Here is a 27914-nt window from a genome sequence, read left to right on the forward strand (position 1 = left end):
CGGGTATTTTGGTTCTAAACTGACCTTCTCCCCTCTGCCCACTGTGGTGCCCCCAATGCTCTGAGGCCCCAATACAGACCCCTGGTCTCTGACGTTAGGCCAGGGTTCTTGTTCCCTCTGCCCGAAGCTGCGGCGTGGGCTCAGGAACACGGCTTCCTCACCCCCTGCTCTGACCCCCTGACTGTCTCCCATGGGTGTGTGTCGGGTGCCATGGCACTGGCTTAGTCGACGTCGCAACTCCCCACCCACCTGCGTGGGCAGCCCAGGTCAGGGGCGTCCTGCCTTCTTCTCGGGGACTCGAAGCAGTGGGAGCTGAGACCCAGTAATGTGTCCCCCGTTAGGGGGTCAGTGGGTGACAGCCAGGCCTGCTCCCAGCAGGATGGCCTTCCTCCTCAGTCCGCCTGTGATCCTCTTCATTAAGAAGCTCCGGGATGTTACTGGTAACAAGACCTGGGACAGAAACCCTCGGGATCTGGGCCGTCTTGAGCAGCTCTGTTTTCTCATCTATCAAACGGGAAAAATAAGCCCCCGGGTGACAAAAGCATTGTGGGGGTTAAATGAGGTAGCCGGGTGCTATGGAGCTCTGAGAGGTGATTATTCCATCCTTTAGCCGTCTCCTGAAATCCTGCTTCCTCTTTGAAGCTTTAGATTTTTGTTGTCGGGTTATTTCTGTCACTGAATGTAATGGGGGCAGCGAGATGTGCTGCGACGGATAAAGCTTGGGATCAGGAAGGCTCCTCAGGAGTTCAAAGCTGTCCTCAGACACTTACTGTATGTGGCCCTGGGCAAGTCTTCCCCCTATTTGCCTCAGTTTCCTCATCTGCAAAATAAGCTGGAGAAGGAAAAGACAAACCATTCCAGTATTTTTGCCAAGAAAACCCCAAAATGGGTCGCAAAAAGTCGGATGTGACTGGAAAATGAATAATAAAACATAGATAATGTTACATTTGAAAACTAAGTCAAGCTGCATCCCACGGGGATCCTTATATATGGCTTAGCACTGGGCTTATTTTCATGCCTCAGACTGTGTGACCTGGACAAGTCACATAACTCTGCCTCAGTTTCCACATCTGTAAGCCGAGCCAGAGAAGAAAACGGCAAACCATTCTAGCATCACAGGCGGAGGTGTTCATGGAGAGTTGGACACCACTGAAAAATGACTGTCCTCCCCTACCTGCCCGCTGGAGAAGGGCACCTCACTCTGCTACCTCTGCTAAGAAAGCCTGCCCACAGTTAGGAAGATCATCTCCTCCCTCCCCTTGTCTGGGAGCTCCACAAGGGCCCCCTTCCTCTCCCTCTGGGAGGCACTTAAGAAATGGGCATTTCGGTGGCTCGAAGGTCACCCCCAAGCCTGGGTCCAGGCCCTCCCTCCCTGGGCCGGCCTTGCCTGGGGTCCGGGCCCTCCCTCTCCAAGCTGGCTTTGCCTGGGGGAAGGACAGGCCTGGATGCTCAAGTCTAGGGGGTGCTGAGAGGGCTCCCAGGCTGTGATTTTGTGTGTCAGGCTTGAGTTCTGGGCGATTATTTCATGGTTGACTTGTCAAGTTGTTAAAGTGGCGGTTGCAGGGAGGAAAGCTGGCAGTGGGTCCCCTCCCGGGCGGTAGCGGCTGTTGCTAATAATAAGTTAGCTCCACCAGAGGGTTGCTGGGTTAGGTTCCTTTTGGAAAACCAGTCCGGCGTCCCAGCTTTCCCGGCCGCCGGGGGTGGGGAGTGGACACCCCCTCCTCATGCCTCAAGGAGATCTCGGGGACTCCTCACAGGGGCTACCCGCAGGGCCCCCGCTGATCCAAGGGAATCTCCAGGGGGTGGGCCTTGGGATTTGGTCCGGGTCCCACCCTGAGCTGTCCCGCTTACTCACTGTGCTTCTGAATGGAAAATAAGGCTCTTCCCTAAGGGAAAACAGTGACTGCCCGCGTGGAAAGCCGACTGAGTCACGGAGAAGTGGCTGGAGCCCAGCCGGGCTGCCTTGTTAACTTTGGCACCGGGGATGCGGCCGCCTGCTGGCCTTTGTGCATTTTGAGAGGCAGCCTGCCATGAGGGAGGGAAGGAGCGTGGACAGGGAAGGGCTGGGCTGGAAACAGCCTCCAGTAGTGCTGTGTCCATCCAGGCTGACCCCCACGGCCTATCCGTGAGCTCGCCCTGCCCAGCATGCCTGAGCGATCAAAGCTCTGGGGCTGTGAAGGCCTTAGGAGTCCCTCGGTCCACCCCATCCTTCCTGGGAAAGTGGGCTCCCAAATAGCATCAGAGGTGAGACTCAAACCCAGGCCCTTTGATTCAGAGGTCAATGGTCTGCTCCCTTCCCTTCCATCCCCCAGAAATTGTTCTTCTAGACACGTCTGACAGTAGAATGCAGGTTTCTAGAAGGCGTCGCTTTTGTCTCTGTATCCTTAGCACCCAGCTCAGTGTCTTGCACATAGCAGGTATTTAATGAGAGCTTGTTCATTGACTGAATGATTGAGCCTCTGGTCACTGGAAGAGTTTAATCAGTGGTTTGGCCCATTTGTTTGAACCAAAGTATCTTCTTCACCTTGCACAAAGTAGGCACTTAATAATGAAATTTTATTGATTAATTGAATGATTGAGGTTCTGATTATTGAAAGAGCTTAAACAATGGGTTGGCCCATCCTTTGAGCCAAAGCCCCTTCTTCACTTGTATATCATAGGTGCTTAAGAAATGCTTATGGAAAATTTCTTTAATTCTTATTGATTGATTGAATGATTTAGCCTCTGATTATTGAAAGAGCTTACTCAATGGTTTGGCCCATCCTTTGAGCCAAAGCCCTTTCCTCACTTGCATATCATAGGTACTTAATAAATGATTATGGAAAAAAATTCTTTAATGCTTATTGATTGATTGAATGATTGAGCCTTTGATTTATAGGAAGAGCTCCATGTCTTAGGCCATCTTTTAGGAGAGGGGACACGTCACTATCTGGAGGGGAGGGGAGGCCAGGCCTCTGGCTTGATTGTTCCCAGAGATCCCCCTTTCTCCTTTTCCCTGCCCTCTTTTCCTGAGCATTATAAAGGTAACACATCTGGGACAATCTCTGGCATTCCTTGAAGCAGGGAAGAAGTTGGCTGGGGGGCTTCCATCTGGACGACCCCAAATGGTAGATGACATCACCCCTCGGCCCCCAGCCCTCCTCTAGGTTTTAACCTTTGCCCACTCTAGCTGTCCTTGCACAAGCTTTCTCCCGGCAGGTTGGATTAATGGACTTGGCTCCCTGAGACAGCCTGGAGCCTTGCTGCAGCCAGCTGCCCCCAGAGGGATCATGGCTCGGCCCAGGATGAGCTTGCCGTCCAGAGCTCTGGCCCCCTGGGACCTCCCCCTGCCCGGTTCTGGCTTAGCGCTAGCCAGTATCCTCAAGTGTTTTTTTTTTCAGGAAGAATATTTTGGTCTTCAAGGCCAGTAAAGACAAAACCTAATTATCCTTTCTCATGTTTCAAATTAATTCCATCTCAGTCTAGCTTCTGCCGCTCTTCGCTCCCGGCGGGAGGAGAAAAGGTTTCTTGGACAGCCTCGCTGACCTCTCTGTCTCTCTCCCTTCTCTCCCCTCCCCTCTTTTGTCTTACAGTCTGCAGAGTTCTTCGAAATGCTGGAGAAAATGCAAGTAAGTGTCTCCGTTGTGGGGTCATACCCCCGTGCCCCCCATTAGAATGTCAGCCCCGTGGGCACAGAGGTGGCCTTTGTGTTTGTATTCCCATCACCTGGCACAGCTTTAAGCATCTAGTGAGTGGCTAGTGGTACTTGATTGATGGGGACACTGGGCCCCAGAGCAGAGAGAATTTTGACAGTTGGATAGATATGGCAACAACATGGAACCCACCAAAATTGGGAAGCTCACCAGAATGTCCCCTAGTGGTGGGTTATAGCAGCTGGCAAAAAGAGAACTAGGTTTGTGCTACTTTGAGCCCATGATTGAGCACTTAAAAAAAAAATTAATAGTACTTTATTTTTCCAAATACATGTAAAGATAGTTTTCAACTTTCATTTTATATTTTATATTTCATTTCATTTTTGTAAGACTTGATGTTCAAAATTTTTCTCCTTCCCTCTCTTACCTCCCCCTCCCCAAAAGAGCAAGTAATCTGATATGGATTAATTATGTGCAATCCTTTTACACATATTTCCATATTTGTCATGTTGTGCAAGAAAAATCAGACCAAAAAGGGAAAAAAACACAGGAAAGGAAAAAAAAAAACAACCTCTCCCAGCCTCAGTTTTCTCATCTGTACAGTAAGAAAGATGGTCCCTATCTTAGAGAGTTGTGGGAATAAATGAGAGAAGGCATAAAAACTTTGAAAACTTTCACGTGCCATATAAGCACGTCTTGTAAGCATCTGAAATCACTTGGATTCCCCGGATCTTATTTCCCTCAACAATCAAATGAGGGACTTGGTCTGGGCATCAGGTTTCCTAGCTCTAAAGAGATGACTTTGGGCCTGGCGAAGCTTAGATTAGGAGCAAGGTCTAATTTCCAGGTTGGAAGCGAGGGAAAAAAAATAACAATCTCTAACGTTTACATAATGATTACTACATGCCAGACACAAGGCGAAGTGCTTTACAATTATTCTCTCCTTTGATCTTCGCAACACCCCTGGGAGGCAAATGCTATTATTATCCCCATTTTACAGATGAGGAAACCAAGGCAGATGGTGGTTGAGTGATGTACTCGGGATCACACAGCTAGGAAGTGTCAGAGGCCAAATGTGAACTTCCTGACTGCAGATCCAGCCCTCTCTCCGCATTCGATACATCCCTGCTCTTGAGTTTACAGCTCACTGGGGAGATAAGATTTAAGAACATGACTCTTATTTTATTTATATTTAAGAATATCTCTTGAGAATGATATAGAAAACCATAAAACTAAATAATACTAACATGAGGATGATGGTGGTAAAGGGAGGCAGTATAGCCTAGTGGATAGAGACGTGGGCTCAAAGAAGAAGGTCTTGAGTTCCAGTCCCATTTCTGGTGCATCCAGGCTACGTGACCCTGGGCAGAACTCCAAGAAGAGACATTTCAGAGCCTGTGCTGTTTTGCATTATTAGAGGGATTTCCTTCCAACAAGGAAACCATCGATTGGGTCCATTTTATAGCTCTCTAAAGTTGGCAGAGATTTATTTCATTGGTTGCCCACAAGTGTCTGAGGCAGATGCTTCAGGAGGAATTATCCCCTTTTATGCTGAAGGAAAATGAGGTTAAAGATCATCCCAGCACTAGATCCCACTTGGGTCCTGTCATTCTGGAGAACCGGGCCGGCTTGGACGGGGCTCAGGACCAGTTTCGGGAGGGATATTGGCCCTGAGAGGAAGGGCCGGGTTAGTGCTGCCTTTGCCCTTCCCAGAAGGTTTGAAGGATGATGATTAACACAAGGCTAGGAGGACCAACTCCTTGTTTATCTGCATGGGACGGTGGGTCTGGTGCTGGGCTGGAGGGAGGAGGGACCCTGCGGGGAGGAAGGACTCTCCTCAACACTTTTCTGATGTCAGGAAGGGACGGCCTTCCCGTTCTGTGGGTCAAGTGACTAGAGGGAGGCATTTTACTCTTATGTGCCTCAGTTTCCTCAGCTGTCAAAGAGGGGATTGACCCAGAAGACCTCCAAGGGTCTTTTAACTCTCGATCTATGATCCCACGACCCTTCCTCCCCTCCTCTGGCTACTCTTCTCCTCCACACATACCTGCAGAGCCCCTGCCTGCCTCAATGAATGGAAGCTCAATGATGTCCAGTGTCAGTGGGCAGTGATTTAACTACCCCTCATCCTAGAGCCACCCATTGAGCATCTCAAGCCTGGAGGACGTTGGGAAGGAGACAGAGAAAGACAAGGCATCTCCTTAGCCTCAAGGACCTTCATTGGGCAGGAGGCCCTTATATGAGCAGGAGAAAAGGCTGATATTCTGGGAGGATGACCGAGGGATGAGGAGTTAGTGGGGCCTGGGAAGAGAAGGCTTCCTCCCCGGGCTTCCAGCAGCCCAGACTGGCAGGGAGAGGAGTGAGCCTCCATTTGGGAATGTGCCACACCCACAACCTAAAGGTTAAAGTTTTATTTGTTCTTTGTGATGGCAACTGAGCAAACACACTCCTGGATAAAAGGGCATTTATGGAAGGAATACCGTGTACCAGTGCACTGCTGAGGACACAGATACAACAGCCAGGCCGGCCCTGCCCTCAAGGAGTTTACATTCCCCTGGGATGAGATACACACATGGGAAGGCGGCTTTTAGGGGAGGGCATTAGGGTCTGGGAAGACTCTGGGATGATGAGTGCAGTCAAATTGTGTCTGATTTTAGAAATAAAAGATACTCTTTAATTTTAGCAGCCCTCACTGGTATCCAGCATCCAGTTACAGGGAGAAAATGCTCGGGACTAAGTTTAAAAGTCTAGATCTCCTCTGGGGCAGCGAGGTGACACAAAGGGTAGAACATTGGGCTTGGAATCTTCAGGAGTTCAAAATTGGCCCTTAAAACTCTGTGACTCTCAGCAAGATACTTGACCTTGTTTACCTCAGTTTCCCCAGAGTCTGGCTGCTTCCTGATTCTCTCCCATTGCTGCAGGGAGCGGGGGTGAGTGGGGGCGAGTGAGGCTGCCCCGATTGGACTCTGCTCCCCATGTCTCTGCTTACTCAGACCAAGAGAGGATTGATTTCGAACATTTTATTCTCAGGCTCAGGAGCCGGAAGGAGCCTTGGAATTCAGTTAGTCCAGTCCTCTTGCTTTATAGTGGTGCAAGTCTAGGGGGGGCAGAAAATGTTAAATTATAAGCTCCCTGAAAATAGGGACTTCCAAGAGATTATAAACTCCTTGAGAACAGGGACTTCCATACAAGCTTACTGAGAACAGGGACTTGCATACAAGCTCACTGAGAACAGGGACTTCCATACAAGCAAGCTCTGAGCAGGAATTGTCTTCTGCCTCCCTTTATAACCCTACTGTGTGGCTCAGTGACTGGCACATAGTAGGAATTTAATAAATATTTATTGATTGGTTAATCGATTTACCCACAATTACACAGGTAGTAATTTAGTAAGAAGGGGGATTTGAACTCAAATCAGAGGTGATATCATAACATGAAATGGATACTGACTTTCAAGCCTCCGTTATCTCATCAGTAAATGTCCTCCCAAGGTTGGAGTGAAGTTCAAATGTCATAAGGTATAAAAAGCTCTTTGTAAACCTTGAAGTTCTATACGAATTCACTCTGAACCTCAGTTTCTTCATCTGTAAAAGATGGAGGCTGGATGAGATGGCTTCAGGAATCCTTCCCGGCTCCCGGAATATGAGCTATGGGTCTGTGACTTAATGATTTCTGAGGTCCCCCATCCCACAAAACCCAAGATTTTACAGAAAGAGACAGCCTCGGAGCCTGCTTAGTTACGAGCTCATCACGCCGAGTCTGGGCCATTTCTACTGTTTCCAATAGTCGCCAAAGCTCAGCTTCACGATTCCCTGAGCTAGCTGGGTGAGCAACCAGAAGTTCATTCTTTCTAATATGCAGAAAAGCTGATAATAGCGCAAGCAGGGGTGCCTGGGAAAAATAATTCCCTCCATCCGCGGGATACCTGATTTTCAAAGAGATCTCGCGTCCGTCAGCTCACTTGGATCCTACATCAGCCTAGGAGATGGACTGGGAGGGATTATTTATCCCTTTGTTACAGGGGCCACAATAAGTGCACAGGGGGAAGAATGCTGGGCTTGTAGCCAGAGAACCCAAGCTCAGATTCTGACTGGCATTTACTGGGTGACCTTGGAGGAGATGCTGCACATTCTGAACCTTGGCTTCAGGAGGAAGGAGGGGCTGGGTGGCTTCTAAGAGCCCATGGCTTGTCCAAGGTCACACATCCGCCAGCTAGTGATGGCTAGAATTCGGATCCAGCCCTCTCCTGGCCTCCAGCACTGTGCCTGGCCTAGTTGGGGCTGAATTAATTGGTTTAAATTGATTCCGTGGCCGTGGGTGCCCAAATAAAGATTCAGCCGCCAAAGGGAACATGGGGATGACTCTTCCCCCTCTCTCCTCCAATGACAAAACTTTTCTTATTTTTACCTTTCAAGAGTTTTTTCTTTTCCAAATCCATGTAAAAACAGTTTTCAACATTAATTTTTGTAAAACATTGTATTCTAAATTTTTTCCCTCTCTCTTTTATTTCCCCCTTCCCCAAGACAGCCAGAAATCTGATAGAGGTTAAATATGTTCAATCCTTTTAAACATATTTCCATATTTGTTGTGTTGGGCAAGAAAAATCAGACCAAAAAGGAGGGAAAAAACCCTCAAACAAAGCTTCTTTTTAAACAACATGAATTATACTTTATTTATTTTAACTTTCATTTTTTGTAAATTTTGGATTTCCGGTGTTCTCTGTCCCTTCAGTCACTTCCCCACCCTTTGAGAAGGTCAGCAATATGGTACCAATTATATGTGTGAAGTCATGCAAAACCTGCCTCCATTTTAGCCATCAGTAACAGACTTTGGGATGTTTTCTTTGTCATTCCAGGGCATCAAGCTGGAGGAGCAGAAACCAGGACCCCAGAAAAACAAGGTGAGGGGGGGGTGGGGGCATCTGGGTGGCTCCATCAGGGTTGAAACTGGAGTCGGCGGAGGATGGATTTTCTAAATGGGGCAGCGGGGAGGCCCTGTGCTAAGCAGGAGTGATGCAGGACGAGCATTGGTGCCCTGACCAGCGTACAGTTGTCCATCTCAAACCTGCCTGACCCTAAGATTTTCACCGAGAGCCCTTTAAATGACCGACCTTGTCAGTCGGGTGTGGGATTGTGGGAAAACGTGGACTTGACACAGTTTTAGGGACCAGAGACAAGTTAGAAACTGAGGCTGCAGCTCGTCCCATCTCCCTTCTCCTGGACCAGGGACCGCCTTCCCTCCTGTCCCCACTTTTTGGTACCCTCTGTCAGGCAACTCCCAGCTAGAGAGAGTGAATTCCCATTTCTAGGGATCAAAAGGCAATGCCTGTGATCAGGAGTCAGCCCATGCCTGTGAGGATCTGAAACTAATGAGCAGTTTTAGCAGCTTCCAATAAACTCTCATCTGTAGGAGTCTGGTCCAGCTGGTATCTGGCAGAGGGGAGGATCTGCTCCTGCTCCAGGTTCCTGGGGTGAGGTGATCTCCACAGAGATAATTTCAACTCCCTCCCCACTTTGGAGCGCTCCTTGCATCTCCCATCTGCAGATAAATGTCCATTCTCTAGGGCATAGAGTCAGCTCCATCTGCAGGAAGCTGGGGCAGTAGCTGGTACAGCAGGTAGAGTCTTTGGCAGGGAATCAGGGTCTCGGTTCAAATCCAGCCTCAGAAAGGGACAGACAAGTCAATTAACTCTGTCTCAGTTTCCTCAACTGTAAAAGAAGAGTAATTTATCAGCAGGTACCTCCTAGGGTTGTTGTGAGAATCAAATAAGATAATTGTAAAGTGCTTAGCACAGTATTGGGTACATAGTAAGCACTATATACATGTTAGTTAATATTATTATTTAACCCATAACATTGGGGAAAAAAGAAAATGTGGAAAATTTGGGCTCAGGGTGTTCCCTTAGGCTTTTCAGGTAGATCTCTACCCAGTAGTCTCTCATCAGACAACAAACACTGATGGATATGCTCCACTTCTGATCCACCCTAAGACAAAGAGCCTGTGATTATTTTTTAGCCTTTGCTTTTAGAATCCTCCTTTGCCAGGCCTTGGATAATTGGAAAATTACAGTCATAAAAGAAAGAAAGAGAGAGAGAGAGAGAGAGAGAGAGAGAGAGAGAGAGAGAGAAAGAGAGAGAAAGAAAGAAAGAAGAAAGAGAAAGAGAAAAAGGGAGAAATGAAAAAAGGAAGAGAAAAAGGAAGGAAAGAAGGAAAGAAAGAAGGAAGGAAGGAAGAAAAGGAGAGATGGAGATTGGGAGGGTAGGACAAAGGGAGGGAGAAAGAAAGAAAAAAGAAACCTACATTGTCAGCTCTCTGTTACGGCTGTTGGTTTAACTTCACTGTTATCTCTTGGAAAGGAAAGGCTCCCTGGGTTGAAAGGAGCGCTGTACAATGTGAAAATAAATAATATCAGTAAAACTCTTTAATCTTAAAAATAAGTATAGGCGTAAGGAGATCTTTCATGTAGCATCAGGGGATAACGGCTTCTGCTCTGATTTGTCTTCCAGGATGACTACATCCCCTACCCCAGCATTGATGAGGTGGGTATGAGGCCCTTTCCCAGCCAGACTCCAGGTTGTTCTATGGGAATCATGGGGGCTGGAAGGAAAGGGAGATCACCCCCAACGATGGTTCTGTGGGCAGGCGGTCTCCATGCCAAGTACTTCAGTCCTGTTTCCTCCCCCGGGACCTTTGGCTGGTCACCTTCTGGACTTCAGTTTCTGTATTTGTAAAATGGGATTAATGATCCAAACTTTGAATCTTTCTAAGGGTACCCTGGGTAGTTGAGCCCAGTGAGTGGAAAGGATAAGTAAGTCCCCTCACTTTCTTCTGGCATAAATGTCTCCAAACTGCAACCATTCCCAATAAGATCAGGAGTGAAGCAAGGTTGCCCACTATCACCGTTACTATTTAATATTGTATTAGAAATGCTAGCTTTCGCAATAAGAGCTGAGAAAGATATTAAAGGAATAAGAATAGGCAATGAAGAAACCAAATTATCACTCTTTGCTGATGATATGATGGTATACTTAGAGAACCCCAGAGATTCTACTAAAAAGTTATTAGAAATAATCCACAATTTTAGCAAAGTTGCTGGTTATAAAATAAACCCACATAAGTCATCAGCATTCTTATATATCACTAACAAAATCCAACAGTCAGAGTTACAAAGAAATTCCATTTAAAGTAACTACTGATAGTATAAATTATTTAGGAATCTATCTGCCAAGGGAAAATCAGAAACTTTATGAGCAAAACTACAAAACACTTTCCACACAAATTAAGTCTGATCTAACCAACTGGAAAAATATTAAATGCTCTTGGACTGGGCGAGCAAATATAATAAAGATGGCATAAATGTCCCTTCCCTAGTCCTTGGGACAACCAAGGGCTGACCTGGGGCACTCTCTGGGCCTCAGTTTCCCCACCTGTAAAATAAAGTCCTTTCAGCTCTAGACCTGTGCTCCTAGGCTCCTAAATCACTGAAAGTCTCAGTGGCCTTATCTGTAAAATGGGAGAATTAGACTAGGTGACAACTGAGGCCCTTTAGGCGCCAAATCTATGAGATCTCCCAGACCTCTGGCCGTCCATGGCTACTCCTGAGGCCCTCCTATGGCAGGAGAGTGTCTTGAGGAAGCTAACATGGGGCACCCTTATTGCTTCCAGATTGTGGAAAAAGGAGGCCCTTACCCGCTGGTCATCCTGCCCCAGTTCGGGGGCTACTGGATCGAAGACCCAGAAAACATCGGCACGCCAACGTCGTCGGACAGCAGCATCTTTGAGGAGGAGGAGGAGAACCTCAGCCCCGGCATGTTTGGCTACAGACTGGAGTGCAAGGGAGAAGCGCGGGCGTATCGGAAGTACTTCCTAGGGAAGGTGAGCAGGAGAGGCCGGACCCCATCCCCCAGCGGGCAGCTGCCTTCCAGCCCTGTTCCTGCTGCCAGCCTCTTGTTCTTCCCCTTTCCTCTCAATCCCTCCTTCCTCCTCCTCCTCCTCTTCTTTTTCCTCTTCTTCCTCCTCTTCCTTTTCCTCCTTTTTCTCCTCCTCCTCCTCCTCTTTTTCCTCTTCTTCCTCCTCCTTTTCTTTCTCCTTTTCCTCCTCCTCCTCCTCCTCCTCCTCCTTATTCTCCTCCTTTTCTTCTTTTTTCCAATTTCCTTCTCTGTCCCCTTTCTTAGAAGTCCCCAAGATCATGGCTAATCAAAGGAGAGTCGCAGGAGCCGGCTCAAACTAGCTCCCAAGAGCTGGCTGTTAAATTTTCACTATGAGAAGTTACGCTTGCCTTGGAAATCCCCAAAGGCTACAGATTGGATTTTGTTTTGTTGATCTAAATTTAAGATCAAATTTCTAAGTTTCTACCTTTCCCCACACACCCCGCCTCGGGGAGCTGGTTGTCAAACATTTACCAGTATCACAACCGGCAACACTCAGTGCTCCGGAGTAGTGATGGAGCTGCCATATAGAAACAAGGGCAAGGTTCATGCTTATGTCTCTATCCCGGTGCTGGGAAATGTTATAGAGAAACATCCCCATTGGACAGATCATGTAGGATGTAACAGCATCAGGAAAAAAAATAATCACGTAAAAGATAAATAAAAACAAATGAGGAAAGGGGAAAATCCTGTGTAAGTTGGGGGGCTCAGACTTCTAGCCTCCAGTCCCCCATCTCTGAGAGTCTGGGATCCCTCATCTATAAACACAAGCACGGTTGTTCAGCAGCAGAGCAATCAACATCCTCACGGGCGCCCCTCTTTTATGAGCCTTTCCTTGCTCGTTACCGTTGTTTCACCATCAATAACACTTTATGTGCAGATCATTTTATTTGTCCATCAAAGCAATACCCCATCTGGCGATACTTTGGTAGCCGTGGATTGCTCAGAAGTCATCGTTCAGACTCACCTGCCCGTTCCAATTGCTTTCTACTTTTTTAATAAATATATTATTTACATGAAGTAATCATATATACAAATATTAACCAAGCTAGGAAAAATATCCTTTGTCTCAATAGTCACACTAAAAAAAACCCTGAAAAATATAATATTATATACAATCTATTATCTTATTGATACCAGATATTTTTAAAATTTGTCAAGAAAATGTTAAGTCTAGGTAAACAAAATAGAATTTAAATAAATTCCCATCAGAATGAAAATTTAATTTAAAAATCTTTTTTAAGCACTAGCTATAGAAACAGCTGCTTTTTTATTAAAAAAATAAACTTTTAGAAATTAATGAGATTTAATCAAAGCAAGAAATTAAAACACTAAATTGCTTTTCCTCTCCAACACACACACACAAAATTAGTGAGAAAGTTCTTGTCAACAGTACACCTTAAATTTGATCCAGTTCAATGAACATTTATTAAATACTTATTGTGTACAAAGCAGCGTGCTGAGCATTGAGGAGGCAAAAATGGAAAAAGACAAACCAGCATAATTGAATGGATGGGGAGCATTGCCTGAGCTTCTTAGCTATCCCTATTCCTTTGAGGGCACTTGGCTCCTGCTGAGATTTTGGCAACGTAGGTATGTAAATGAGGGATGAGCAGGAAGTCCTCTCTGTCCCCCCTCTGAGTTAACATACCTTCTCTGTTTCTAGGATCATTTAAACTTTTATTGTACTGGCAGTAGTCTGGGAAACTTGATTCTGTCCATCAAGTGTGAAGAGTCTGAAGGCATTGAGTACCTGCGGATCATCCTCAGGTGAGCGGGGGGAGGGTGGGGAGGGGGACCCTAGTTCTTGCACCAGGACTGATTGAAAGGCACAGCCACCCTGCATCTGTCTTCCTTGAGGTGAGGAAGACAGGACCAGCTCCGTCCTTGGGCTGTCTCCAAGCTCGCCTGATCCAGCAGAGCCAGCCCCCCCTTTTCCTATAGCAGCCAGGGGGTCTGTTATTCCCTTCAGACTATTTTCCAGTCTGGACTGGTGACTTTCATTCACTGAATTTGAACATTCACAGCCACCAATGAGGTCATGGTCATGGCTTTCATGATCCTCATGAGGGAATCAGAGGAAAAAACAATTCTTCTGACTTAATCTCAGATCACATTTCATCAATCAATCAATTAATCAATCAAATATTTGTTGAGAGGCAGCATGGGGTATTGGAGAGGGCCCAGTTATTAACCATATAGGGCCTCGTAACTGAATGGCAGGTGGCAAAATTACGATTCATTATCAGTATGTGTTTGATTTCTGTACCTCTATCCCCAGGGTCATGTAAAAAATTTTGGAGTGATGAGGGATTGTGAGTGGAATAAGTTTAAGAAGCCCTGATATACGGCACTTACCTCGGAATCAGGAAAAGCTGGATTCAAATCTCATCCCGGACACTTTCTAGCTTTGTGCCTCCAATTTTTAACCTGTCTGCTCCTCAGTTTCCTCATCTGCACAAGAGCCGACAACCTCCTGCAGCTGTAAATTTATGAGCCCATGAAACACTTCCTGCTCACTAAGTGTCATGTGGGACATTTGGGAGGTGTGGGTGTCCCTGAGCAGTGGGATGGTTTGGTGGGTAGCATACAGGACCAGAGTTTAAGGCCCAGTGGGCCTCTGACCTTTACTAGCAATGTAACGGTTGTAGGCAAGTCACTTTAAGGTCTCTGAATCTGTGCACTACCACACCAGCATATGAATGATATTTATTGTTATTGGGAACTTTCTCTAAAAGGGGTTCTGTTCCCTGTGGCACTTTCCAAGCCCATGGGGCAACTCTATCCTGCCTCAGTCCCAAGAAGGGATGTGGCTCTGAGGGAGTCATTAGCTTCTTGGGCCCAAGTTTCCTCAACTATGGAACAAGAATCGGGGACCTGATGGCATTCGAGGTCACCACCAGCTCCCGAGTGACTACCCTATGTGGGGACTGGCATTGAGCTTCCACCAGTGGTCTGCCTGCGGGCCTGGAGGGGGCTGCCCCAGACAAGATGCTGATGTGACCATCTCTACCCTCCTTGGCACAAACCCCCCACAATGGGCCTCCAAGTCTGTAATAATTGCGTTTCAAGCAAAGCTGCCCATTGCTCCTCTAAGATCCATAAAGAGAATTTGATTTTACTTGTGCGAAGAGCACTTGGTCTCTAAATGGGTCCTTTGGTGGGAACTTCAGTCATAAAGAGAATAATCACCCCCTTCTTGCCCAATTTGTAGCGGAAGGAGCCGAGAGTCAGAACCCATGTTCAGGTCCTGGCTCTGCCATTCTTTTAGATGACTCCGGATTCATTGCCACCTCTCTCTGGGGCCTCAGTTTCCCTATTAGTAGCTGAGCTCCAAGTCTCCTGGCGGCTCTTCCAGTTCCACTCACCACTGAGCTTTTCCTGTCAAGGCTGGCACTCTCTGAGCGACAGAAAGCCCTTCAGATACTGGGTTTGCTCAAAAGCGGGGTACACCTGGATCCCCAGACTGGCCCAACAGATGGCTATGAGGGAAGTTGTTTGCCGTATGGAATGATTCATCCCACAGGGATTCTTTAAATAGCCCGCTCCCCAAAGCATTTATAGTAGGATTCATAGGATTATAAATCATAGATCTAGGGCTGAAAAGGACAACAAAGAACACGCAGTCCAATCCCTTCACTTTACAGATGAGGAAACTGAGGATATTCTGAGGCTAGATTTGAATTCAAGATGAGTTCCTGATTCCAAGCCCAGTGCTCTATCCACTGGACCACCCAGCTGACCCAAACCTAGGGTATGAAATCAGGGGCTCTCGTTCCTCCCTGTGCGTCGGAACTCCAGCATCATTGCAGAGATGATTGTGTCTCACTGTGCAATCATCTTCCCTTAGGTCCAAAGTGAAAACCGTTCACGAGAGGATTCCCCTGGCAGGACTGAGCAAGCTACCCAGCATCCCTCAAATTGCAAAGGTAAAACAAAGCCTCTCTGGAAAACCTTAGTTGCTTTCGGTGGAGGGGTGCCCATCTGAACTCAAGGGGTACAGGCTGCCATAGGTGCCGCCAAAATTCTGCCCAGAGTTCTGCTGATATCCACTTCATGGTTGTGAGCAAGTATCAGAACTCTAACTAAAATGGGGCAATAAGGGCTTTGTTCCCGGACATCAGATTTGAAGATTTAAAGGGCACTGACAGAACTTTTGGCTCATTAGCAGATTGAAACCCAAAAAATTAACTCTGAGAGAGTCAATAGAACTCTTAGCTAAAATAGAAAACTCTAATTGACAGCCTGGGTGAGATGATCTCAACCATTTTGGTGATATTTCTGTTCCCCACTCTGCAGAAATCCTCCACAGGTAGATCTCACTCTGTGCAATGAAATGGATTTCTTCCCCTGGTCTGCCCTACTTCTAGACCAAATCCTCCTCCGGATTGGGCTCACAACAATGTCTCTGAGTCTCTGCTTCTCCCCCCAAATCTCCACATAGATCACCATTTGTGCTCCTTGTTCAGGGACAAAATTCCCTGGTTATAGCTCTGGTGAATGGACCTGGGACTATGTAACTATGGAAGTTTCTTCAGCATTTCTTTCTTTCCATTCTGGATGCATAACCATAGGGTTAGGGTATGCAGGGGAGCCTCTCTGTGCCCCCTCCCCAGTCCCCTCAGGCTGGTCCTGCTCTGTGGCCCTGCGTACAGCACATATTTTGGGGACTATGATGGATTAGACCTTGTCGGAGAATTTGTCAAAGGGAAAATGGGAGCTGATGTTGGAAAGTAGCAAGGATGTCCGTCCTCGCTGTTCCCCTGAGGTCCTTGCCTCCCAGAGACCATCAGTGCCAGGACTGAAGTCCCATCAGAGGTAAATGGTGTGTCAGATTCCCCATTTCTGAGCTCCGATGAAGAGGTTCTAGGCGATGTGGGGAGAGAGCCTGAATTAACTGCAAAGGATGAGCTCAGCTCTGAGGAACGAGACCGTTGGTTGGGAGCACCACAGCGCTTCCCTAGATAACAGCACATTTCTCTCTCTCATCTCTAGACAAGCTCCCCTCTCCTCCCTCCCACAGTCAGCCCCCTGCAGAATTTTCCAGTGGGCCCTGTGGATTTCTACTGTTATTCTTCCTAAATAAGATCATCTAGGGAACTGCTTGTTCAGAAATGGCCATGGAGTGATCTAGGTTGTAAGAAAAGCAATTAAACAGCCATAGGTGTTAGGGAGGGAAAGACAGTAGGAGGGGAATAAAGGTTATATGAGTGGGTGGGCGGGTGGGAACAGAAGTCCTGGAGTAGGGAATACCTAACGGCAAGTAGTTCTGAAATCGGGAGACTTTTTTTTTTCCTTTTTGATCTGCTGTTTCTTGTGCAGCATGATCATTGTGGGAATATGTAGAGAAGAATTACACGTGTTTAACATATATTGGATTACTTGCCATCAAGGGGATGAAGTGGGGAGGAAGGGAGGGAAAAAATTTGGAACACAAGGTTTTGCAAGGGTGAATATTGAAAATTATCTATGCCTGTGTTTTGAAAAATAAAAAGCTTTAATAAAAAGAAAAAGAAAGAAATTGGGAGAGAGCTCCTTTTGCAGATCCTGGGTAGAGGGGAGAATATTCCATGATCATTTGGGGAAGGGCATGGTCTCTCTCAGAGAAAAAAAGGAATGGTGTATGCTTGTGTGTGCATGTGCGAGTGTGAGTGTGAGTGTGTGTGTGTGTGTGTGTGTGTGTGTGTGTGTGAAGGAAAGGACAAAGTCGGTTATTAAAGCACGAGCTTTTCTCTCTGCAGGCTTTCTGTGATGATGCCGTGGGACTGAAATTCAATCCCGTTCTGTACCCCAAGGTGAGAACACCCGAGACCACCCTCCCCTGCCCCATGAAACCCCACAGGAAGTGTCTCCTCCTTCCTCCAGAACAGCATCCCCCAGAACTCTTTCTAACGATCCAGGTCACTGCCACATACTGGCCAGGCTTTCTTCATCTCGTTCTTATTCATTGTGATTCTCCCCTTGATGGTGGTGAGGGGACCAGACTTGAAAGTTCGCAGGTCTTGGTACCTCCCAGTGAGGAACCCCATCCAGCCGTCTGGGTCAGCACCTGCTCCGCCTTAGGCACTGAGCTGGCTGCAGACACTGTCGGTACCGACCGAGCAAGATCTGGGCCGTCAGAGGCCGGGGAGAAGCTGGGCTTCCCTGCTCCAGCCCTGAGACTCAGATCAGATCAGAGGGACTTTGGGGCCCAGGAAGAAGCCCACTGCTAGGCAAGTGAGACCCCCCCAGGTGGAGTGATGGGCAGATGGATGGAGGGATAGATAGATAGAGAGATCTAGAGATGGATGGGTAGATTAATGGATGGAGATAGATGGAGTCAAATAAATAAATATATAGGTAGATGGATAGATGGAGAAAGAGAGAGAAAGAGAGAGAGAGAGCAATAGACAAATAAATGTATGAGTAAATAGATGGTTGGATAAATGAACACAGTAGAAGGTTACAAAAGAGGCTGTGGGTGCAAATCTTGCATCTGATGTCAGATGCCCCCACCTCCCCGTGGCTCAGTTTCCTCTTCTATAAAATGAGAACGATGGATGAGGTGGCCTCCAAGGCCCCTTCTAGTTTGAGAAATGTGATCTGACAGAGTAATCAACTACAGCTGGCTATTGAGCGCTTACTGTGTTCTGGGCACTTTGCTAAGTGCTGAGGAAACAAAAATCTGTCTCTGCGTCGGCTCCCTTGTGCCAATTCCAAATCGTAGCTGGGAAGAGACCTTGGGAAGCGGGCCAGCTCTGTCCCTTTTGGCCACATTAGAGCAGCTCCTGAGGTGTTCTTGCCAATCAGACCTCAGTTTCTCCACCTTATTTGGACCAGAGGATCCCTAGGGTCCCTTCCCACTCTATGGTCTAATGTTCCATGATTCCTCATTACACCCATCACCAGGATACTTGGAAACAGGGCAGTACGGCATAGTGGATAGAGGACTTGAATGAAATGGCCTAAATTCAAATCCTACCTCAGATGCTCACTAATTGCATGACCCTGGCCAAGTCCCCTGGCTCGTTGCCTCAGTTCTCTCCTCCCTAAAATGAAGGGATCGGACTAACCACTACAGACCCTCACAGCCCTAAATGATACTACAGTCTGGATCTGGAGAAACAGCCAAGACGCTTGGGATCTCAGTGGCCACGCCAGTCTGGGAACAGCGCCCTCCCCCCCACCCCACCCTTGCACCTTTTCCTTACCCAGCTGTGTTCCCCTTACTAGCACACACAGGATTCATTTCCTCCTTGTGGAATTCCCTTCCGTCCCCAGGACTTTGTTTCCTGCCTTCCCCACTGTGATCACAGCCCTTAGACCGACTCCTCTCCTCTCCTCTCCTCCAGGCCTCCCAAATGATTGTGTCCTACGATGAACACGAAGTCAACAATACGTTCAAATTTGGCGTAATTTATCAAAAAGCCCGCCAGGTAAGCTGGGAGTTATGGATTAGTCGGGGCAAGCCCGGGGGAAGCTCTTTGTGTCAAGTGAACAAGCATTCGTTATTGAGCCATTCACTATGCCAGGTTCTAGGAGATAGAAGAAGGGCAAAAACGGGTCCTGCCTCCAAAGGGTTCATATTCTACTGGGAGAGACAACGTGAAAATAACTATTACACACACTCACACACACACACACACACACACACACACACACACACACACACACGTCATATACAGGTAAATTGGAGATCAGGTAAAGTGCCTTTAGAGAGAGAGCACTAGCCATGGCGGGAGAGAGGCCTGGGCAAAGACTCCTACAGAAGGTGGAATTTGAGTTAAGTTGGCAGGGAAACCAGGGGATGGGATGGCATTCCTGGTGGGAGAACTGGCTGGTGCAAATGCCCAGAGTCAGGAAATGGCAGGTCATGTGTGAATTGCAGCATCCATCCTTTCCAGCTGGCCTTTCCAGGCTCATTTCCCTCTCTTCTCTTCCATGCACATCATCTTCAAGCCAAACTGGCCGTCCCAGACTCCCCTCTGTGCATTCCCAAATGTGTGATTTATGGATCTGAAATACGCTGCCTAGTGGTCTCACCTGGGGAAAATTTTTCTCATCCTAGCTCAGCTCCATTTCTTCCACGGGACCTTGGAGGGTCTGGCCCCACCCCGGATGTCATCATCTTTCTCAAATATCTCAAGGGTCCTTTTGTCTTGCCTTCTCTTTGTCCCCATCCCAGTCCCTGGTCCCATAACTGTTTGTGTGCTAGCCCCTCTGCTTAAACACTTTGAAATTGGAGACAAAGCCACCTTTCATCATAGAGGACTCTGGGATTGCACATGTAAGAGTGGAAGAGATCAGAAACCATCTTGTCCAGTCTCTCCTGAATTAAGTCAAAGATCTAGTAAGGAAAGGATCTCAGAAACCATCAGTCTTTCCACTTTACAGATGAGGTAACTGAATTAAGGTCAAAGATCATGGAAAATAATCCTTGACTTAGGGTCAAGGATCTAGCAAGGAAGGGACCTCAGAGCCTAACGAAGCTGCTCCTTCCCCTTGTAGTGACTAGGAAGTGAAGTTGACTATGAGGTCCTGGGGAATTCTGCCAGCCTGCCTCAGTTTCCCTCACCCGGGTTGAGCCAGAAGGTCACTTGGGCCTCTTCCTACTCTAAATTCTATAGTTCTATAATTCTATTCTTGCTTTCCCCATTAACCCCCAACACAAGCATGCTTGGAAACAGGGGCATAGACGATAGAGAACTCATCAAAAGTCCTTTTGGTCAAGAGGACTTGACCAAAGTCAAAGAAGGGATGTCAGAGGCAGGATTTAAATCCAGGTCCTTTGAGAACAGAGTCATTGCTTTTGTCCATGAGACCACGTCCAGCCTTAACAAGAACTGAATTCTTCAGCAGAGCCCTGGAGAGCCCTCCCCGCATTTTTGCTTCTCACACTCTCCTCTGGTAAAGGTCACATTTAAAGTCTGGCCAGGAGACCAAAAGAAGGCTGGCCTTTCTCAGCAAAGCTAATAGTGCCGGCCCCAGCTGGGATCCCTCTAGGAGCCATTTAGCTTTAAATAGAGAAAATAACAGCTGTTCTCTGGTCCACTGGACGCCCTCACCCTGCTCAGCCATCTGACCATGCTGGGGGAGGCTGGGATCCAGGGTGAGGAGGAGGCAGCCCCCCTACTCTAGTCCACACAAGCTCTTCTCCACTTTGTGTGTCTCAGTTCTCTCCTCCCCAAAATGAAGGGCTTGGACTGACCGCTAAAGGCCCTGGTAAAGTAGAGGAAATGCTGCCCCGGGAGCAGTTCTCCCAGAAGAGTTCTGTATGCAAATCCTGCTACTGCCATTTGTGGTCCTGTGACCATTGACAAGTGACTGATCCTCTTCAAGCCTCCAGTAAAATGGGGGTGACAGTAATAGCACCTACCTCCTGGGTTTGTCATGAGCATCTGATGGGAGCAAACCATAGCTACGGAAGAGTCATGGCTGGCTTTCCATCAGCCTGTAAGGTTGGCAAAGGGCTTCCCCTCCATGACCTCATGCAGGCAAGATGTGGCCCAGGGGGGACAGGAACCCAGACCTCTCTGATGTCCTCTCAGGGCCTTTCCTGACACAGGGACTGCGGTCTAAATAGTGCTATAGCTATTTACATACACATAGGTCTTTTCCTCTGTTGGATTATCAGCTCCTTGAGAGCAGGGACTAGGCCTTGTTCATCTTTTTCTTTCCTATAGTGTTTTTCATATAACAGGAGAATTACTATTCAATATCGTATTAGACATGTTACCTTTGGCAATAAGAGAAGAAAAAGAGATTAAAGGAATTAGAGTAGGTGATGAGGAAACCAAACTATCACTCTTTGCAGGTGATATGATGGTATACTTAGAGAACCCTAGAGAATCAACTAAAAAAATATTAGATATAATCCACAACTTTAGCAAAGTTGCAGGATACAAAATAAATCCACATAAATCATTAGCATTTTTATACATCACCGACAAAATCCAACAGCAAGAGATACAGAGAGAAATTCCATTTAAAATAACTGTTGATAGCATAAAATATTTGGGAATCTCTCTGCAAGGGAAAGTCAGGAACTATATGAACACAACTACAAAACATTTTCCACATAAATAAAATCAGATCTAAGCAACTGGGAAACTATCAAGTGCTCTTGCATAGGTGGAGTGAATATAATGAAAATGATACCTAAACATATAGCAGGGGGAAGGAAGGAAGGAAGGAAGGAAGGAAGGAAGGAAGGAAGGAAGGAAGGAAGCAAACAAAAAAGGAAGGAAAAGAAGGAGAAAGAAGAGAGGGAGGGAAGAAGGGAGAAAGAGAAGAAGAGTAGGAGGAAGGAAGGAAGAAAAGAAGGGGGAAGGAGGAAGAAAGGGAGGGAGGGAAGGAAGTTGAGGAAAGAAGGGAAGGAAAAGAGTAAGGGCTTGGGCCTAAATAGATGATGGTCCATAGGATTAAGAGGCCCCAAAATACCCTTCCCCCTTCTTCAGTTCTTTCTGTCACAAATGCCCCATCTCCCCTTCTTGGAACAGCCTGACACAATGAGAAGAGCACTAAGCTTGGATCAAATTCTGATCGGATCAAAATCGAGCTTGAATTCTGACCCTACCATTTCTTTGGACAAGTCACTCAAATTCTCTGTTCCTCAGTTTCCTCATCTGTAGAATGACCCCACTGGCCCATTGCAGTAACCACCCCCTGTCTCTTTTAGCCCTAGCTGTGGCCCCGTGCTCTCCCTCCACAGAGAAGAGCCTGATTATTTTTCTACCAGTAGGTATTTATTTTTCTCGGCCAGATAATAGTTAATATCCTCATCTGAAGATTAGACCACAGGAGACATGTGTTCGCTTAAAAACACTCTAATTAAGCAAAGACTTTAGGATCTGAAAGCCCAATACAGATGAATCTTATAATTTAGTGAAGATTATTCAGGGAGGCCCTCTAATTATTTTCCCATATTGCATTTTTATTGGGCACAGCTCTGCTAATGCAAACTCCATAACGAAAGCGGTGATGTTCAGAAATACGCCGATGCCGATCTCATAAAGTGATTAGAATCCAATGTTCCAGCAGGGTTGTAATTATTTACCATTAACCAAACACCTCTGAGAGTAAGCAAGTGGGTGTTATTCGTGTATCTGATGCTGTTGGGAAAAGAAACGAGAAGATAAAAGCCTTTTTAAAAAATATATGCAGATTGTTGCTTTGAAAATCAGCTGCCTAGGGAAATTTGACATGAGGATTTGCTATATTAAAGCTTTTACCATTCTCTGTATAGAAGCATGACGCTCCTGAGCCACCAGGGACTTTTAGGACACAGATTTAATGTCATTTTCCCCAAAGTAGAATTGGATAACGTGAAATCATCCACGTTTCCTCCAAGTCATAGGAAGCGGTATTGAAGGAGACCCCAGAGATCCAACCCTCTCACGTTTTATAGAGAGTTTGAGCCATTTCTCCAGCGTCACAGTATGATTCCAGGGTTCAGACTGAGCTTAGCCGGCCCTGATGCTTTGGGTGCTTCTTGGAGACGGGGAGGGAGTAGAAAGGGAGGCCTCAGGCCAAAGGGCCGTCCCCTGGAGAAACAGTGATGACCAAAGGAGTCACTGTGACCAGCTGTTCTCAGAATACCTGTAGTGTGATGGTGTCTCCCGGCAGACTCGATTATTCTTAGAAGGCTGGACTGTATACCCCACCAGGGACCATGGCACATGAAAGGGGGTCTACTGAACCAACTTGGTTTAATTCAATTCAATTTTTCAAAGAACCGGCTATAAGCCAGGCAGATTTCCCTGATGGGCAATGTCTACACTGTGGAGGTGTTTCAGCATCATGGGCCAATAGTCGAAAGGAATCTCAAGGCTATCTCCTCTAAGTCTCACATTTTACAAATAAGGAAACTGAGGCCGGAAGCAGGTAGTCCAGCAGGAGCAGAGCTGGAATTTCACCCATGTCTTCTAACTCCAAATCCAGATCCTTACCATCAACTAACAACCCTCATTCAAGCAGTAATCCTCATGTAAGAGCCAGTCTCCACTGTGAAGAAAAAGCTAAATGCAACACTATTTCTTTTATTATAGCTTTTTATTGACAAAATATATGCATGGGTAATTTTTCAGCACTGACCCTTGCAAAGCCTTCTGTTCCAAATTATCCCCTCCTTCCCCCTACCCCTTCCCCCAGATGGCAGGTAGTCCCATACATGTTAAATATATTAAAGTACATGTTAAAGCCAATATATGCAACACTCTTTCAATCATCTCCCTCTCTCCCTCCCTCTCATGGTTATGAGAAAAGTGTTCTGGAAACCTCGAAGGCTCTTAGGGATGGGCGTGATTGCTTGAGGTGGGAGGAGGACTAACACCCAGAGAACAATTTTCTTGTCTCCTTCCCATGGAAACAATCCTTTCCTCCTTTGTGGGTTTCTTTTTCAGACGCTAGAGGAAGAGCTGTTTGGGAACAATGAAGAGAGCCCAGCCTTCAAAGAATTCTTGAGTCTGCTGGGAGACACCATCACACTACAGGATTTTAAAGGGTACATTTTATTTCATTCTAATTTATTTCCTTTGGTTTTATATCCCCTTTCACTTCCCACTGATCCCTCCCTAGAGAGCTGTCCCAGGTAACGACAAATTTTAAAAAGAAGGAAAAAAGCAATTCAGTAAAATTAATCTGCATATATCTACCAAATCTGACAGTGTCCCTCCCACATTGTCCCCCAAAGAAAAAGAGAGACCCAATTTCTAATCTCTTCTTGGGACCCAGGCTCAGTCATTATAATCACAAAGATTCAACTCTTTCCTCAACCTCTTTTTTGTTCTTTCCATTTAACTGTCATAGTCACAGTATATGTTGTTTTCCTGATTCTGTGCACTTCAGTCTGTATTCATTCATATAAATCTTCCCATGCTTCTCTGAAGTCATCTCTCTTACTCTTTGTCAAAAAATTACAGTATTCCATGATGAGCTTAGCCGTGTCTCAGTATGTGGGTTTTGAACCATTTATAAAATTAGACTGCTTGGTTCCCTTTGACATAGAATAGAACAAGTCAAGGGACCTTTCACATATACCTCAGTCTTTTTTTTTTTCAATTTATAATTTTTTTTATTATTATAGCTTTTTTATTTACAGGATATATGCATGAATAATTTTTCAGCATTGCCCCTTGCAAAACCTTCTGTTCCAACTTTTCCCTTCCTTCCTCCTATCCCTCCCCTAGATGGCAGGTAGATCAATACATGTTAAATATGTTAAAGTATGTGTTAAATGCAATATAAAGATGTGTGTGTGTGTGTGTGTGTGTGTGTGTGTGTGTGTGTGTGTACCTCAGTCTTTAAGAGAAAGTTTGGGCCCAAGGCTCCCTTACCCAATCCAGCCTTAGGTTCTGACCAATCAACCAAAACCAACCAACAACAAAAAACCAAAGTATCAATCAAACCAACCAAAACAGGATTGAATTTAAAACTAGAAGCCCCTATTATTCTTTGGCACAGATTGGCACCAGGGAGCACTCCAAGCTTGGTTTGGCTTATCGGCTTTCTGGTTGGCAAGTAACTCCTGGACCAACATTTGATCCAGCCCTCAAAGAGGCCGGCCAGCTTCCCTACTGTGTCTAAGGAATCAAACTATAAAATGTTCACAGAATCATTTTTTTTTTAATTTTGTTGGTGGGATACACAGGAAACAACACTGGCCTTGGGATCAGGGGACCTGCGTTCAAATCCGACCTGACACTTTGCCTGTGTAACCATAGGCAAGTCATTCCTCTTCCCTTCCCTAGGCCAAAGTTTCCTCATCTGTTAAACTGGAAAGGTGAGTTTAGAAGGCCTCAGTGAACCCTACCAGCTCTAGACCTTTGGAGAACACAAAATAGAAAATAACTTTAAAACTATTCAACAGAAATAAATAAATCAACAAAAAACCCCAGATAAATAAATAAAGCCTATTTGATATGTAATAAATACATGTATAAATATATCTAAAGATGTCTCAGGTATTATGCCTGTAATAAACTTTATATGTAAAATATAAAATCTTCAAAATAACAGAAGATGCACTTAGATCTTATTTCATCCAGCTTCAGAAAAGAAAATAGAACTAGTGATAAATGAACTCCAATTCTGTCAAACTTTTTTTTTTTTTTTGCTGAGGCAATTGGGGTTGTTACTTGCCCACAGTCAGGAAGTGCTAAGTGTCTGAGGTCAGATTTGAACTCAGGTCCTCCTGACTTCAGGGCTGGTGCTTTATCCACTGCACCATCTGGCTGCCCCTGTTAAACTTCTAACAAACAATTTATATTGATAAGATACAAATTGTTTTCAAAACTAGAAGATTTAAGAAAACATTTTTCCTACTCACGGTTTTATCAATCAATAAACATTTATTATTGCTGTCATGTGCCAGGCACTGTGTTCAGTGCTGGAGATCAAAGAGTCAAAGGTAGTCCCTGCCCTCAAGGACTTTATGGTTTAATAGTGGAGACAATCTACAAACACTAGGTATAAAATAAGCTAAAACTATTATTTCATGAAGGAGAAACTCTGTGTAGAATCTTCCTCCACCCATATGTTCAGCAACCCCTGCTGTAACTCCTAGGCTAAAAGAATAGTTGAGGTTCGTTGATGATCAAACAATCTAGCACTGAGCACTTATTAAATGCCTATTGTATGCCAGCAATTTTTTTTTTATGTCAGAGAATGGAATTTCCAGAGGAGAGGGTGAGGCAGGTGACCTTGCACTTGCATTTCTTCCTTGACATCAGGGTCCTTTCTGAGAAGGAAGGACAAACAATAACAACAATAAGGTTGGCAGAATCCCCCATGTGTTAATGAGTTAATGTGACCCATAGGACAGTCCTGGGAGGGCGGGTATTGCCATTATTTCCATTTTACAGATGAGGAAACTGAAGCACCCAAAAGTTGTCACAGAGCCAGTCAGTGTCTGCAGCAGAACTTAAACTCAAGGCTTCTTGGTTCCAGAAAGGTGGGGGGACTCTGGGGGGACTCTGATGGATCTGCCCAGTCTCCGGGGCAGGTCCTTGGCTCTGCTTTTGGCAGGAAGTCTCCAAGTACCTACATGTTCAGGCAGGCAGCTCTCCAGATGGGGAGACAGTATTGCATAGCGTTACCCTAAATCTTGAAAAAGGATTTTTGTATTTTTAACAGCTCGTTTATTGCTAGAATTCCTGCAAGTCTGCTATAGGCCTGCTCCAGAGCTCCTTCCCATCTGGTTTTCCCAGCTAAATGAATGCAGCCCTCTGTTCCTCTCCACTTTCTCCTTCTTACCTCTCCTTCTCCCGTCCATTGGCCACAGCTCGTCTCATCTCATTTGACCTCCCTTCCTTCCCCTCCTTTCCCTTCTCTCTTCCCTCTTCCGCACTCAGTTCTTCCTTCTCTCGTCCCTTTCATCTCCTTTCCCCTTCCCTTGCTCTCTTCTCCCCCTTCTCTTTACTCTGTCTTCTCTTCTCTTAGATGAAGCCCTAGATACTTAGTGTCAGGAAGACCTGGATTCACAAAGATGGTTTATTTTTAAAATTTTGTTGTACCCGTGAGGGTGAAAGGAAACTAGTTATTGCTGTTGTCGTTCAGTCATTTTTCAACGGTGTCCCCATTGGGGGGGGGGGGAGGGCAAAGATCCTCAAGCGGTCCACGGGTTCCTTCTCCAGCTCATTTTATGGATGAGGAAACTGAGGCAAACAGGGGGAAGTGACTTGCACACTACTAAGTGTCCGAGGCTGGATTTGCACTTGGGTCTTCCCGACTCCAACCCAGGATTCTGTCCACTGTGCCACTGACCTGCCTCTCAAATAGGTTTTTGTGTGATTGTGGATAAGTCACTTAATTTCTCTGTGCCTCAGTTTACTCATCTTCAGAATGGAAGGTTAGGATTGGGGGATGTTGAATTTGATCTCTCAAGTTCATTCCAGTCCTAAAATCTAGGATCCAATAACCTTTCCCCTTCTATCCTGTTTTATCTCCTTGTTTCTATCCCTGACTCTGCCTTTCTCCCCCTCCTCCTCCTTTCAGTGTAGTAAATGGACTTAGAATCGCGAATCCCTGAGTTCAAATCCCAACTCAAAACTCGCTTAAGTCACCCTGGCTGTTTCCTTGTCTGTAAATTAAGAAGGTCCCTTTTTCCAAATTTATGATCCTGTAATCCTTACTTAATTCCTTTTATTCTTTCTTTCTTTCCTTCCTCATGTTCTCCTTTCTTCCATACTTCTCCCCTTTGGCCTTTCCTACTTATTCTTCTCTCTTCTCTCCCCCTTTGCTCTGTTTTCACTCCTCTTTCACCCCCTTTCCTCTCTGGTTCCCCATTTCTTGTTTTCCTCTCCCCTTCTCTTGCCTTCACTTTTGACCCCAATTCTCCTTTTCCCCACCTCCTTTTTCCTTCTTCCCTCCCCCCTTT

At 46.1% G+C, this 27914-nt stretch overlaps 1 protein-coding gene across 4 annotated transcripts in view; it reads left to right on the forward strand.

Moving 5' to 3' along the window:
* The window catches only part of RAP1GAP2 (RAP1 GTPase activating protein 2), a 246064-nt gene that overhangs the window by 181680 nt on the left and 36470 nt on the right, over positions 1-27914 (forward strand). For all 4 annotated transcript variants that reach the window (XR_004234078.1, XM_031967819.1, XM_031967822.1 and 1 more), the window contains 9 exons: positions 3573-3608; positions 8488-8532; positions 10139-10171; positions 11298-11507; positions 13227-13330; positions 15411-15489; positions 17302-17355; positions 18892-18975; positions 23941-24041. Coding sequence is in view for 3 of the 4 variants with exons in the window: in XM_031967819.1 (XP_031823679.1) it covers positions 3573-3608; positions 8488-8532; positions 10139-10171; positions 11298-11507; positions 13227-13330; positions 15411-15489; positions 17302-17355; positions 18892-18975; positions 23941-24041 (746 nt within the window). In the remaining variant the exon portion in view is untranslated. The remainder of the gene's footprint in view (positions 1-3572; positions 3609-8487; positions 8533-10138; positions 10172-11297; positions 11508-13226; positions 13331-15410; positions 15490-17301; positions 17356-18891; positions 18976-23940; positions 24042-27914) is intronic.

The sequence above is a fragment of the Sarcophilus harrisii genome, chromosome 4 (genome assembly GCF_902635505.1).
Source record: "Sarcophilus harrisii chromosome 4, mSarHar1.11, whole genome shotgun sequence".
Taxonomy (NCBI): domain Eukaryota; kingdom Metazoa; phylum Chordata; class Mammalia; order Dasyuromorphia; family Dasyuridae; genus Sarcophilus; species Sarcophilus harrisii.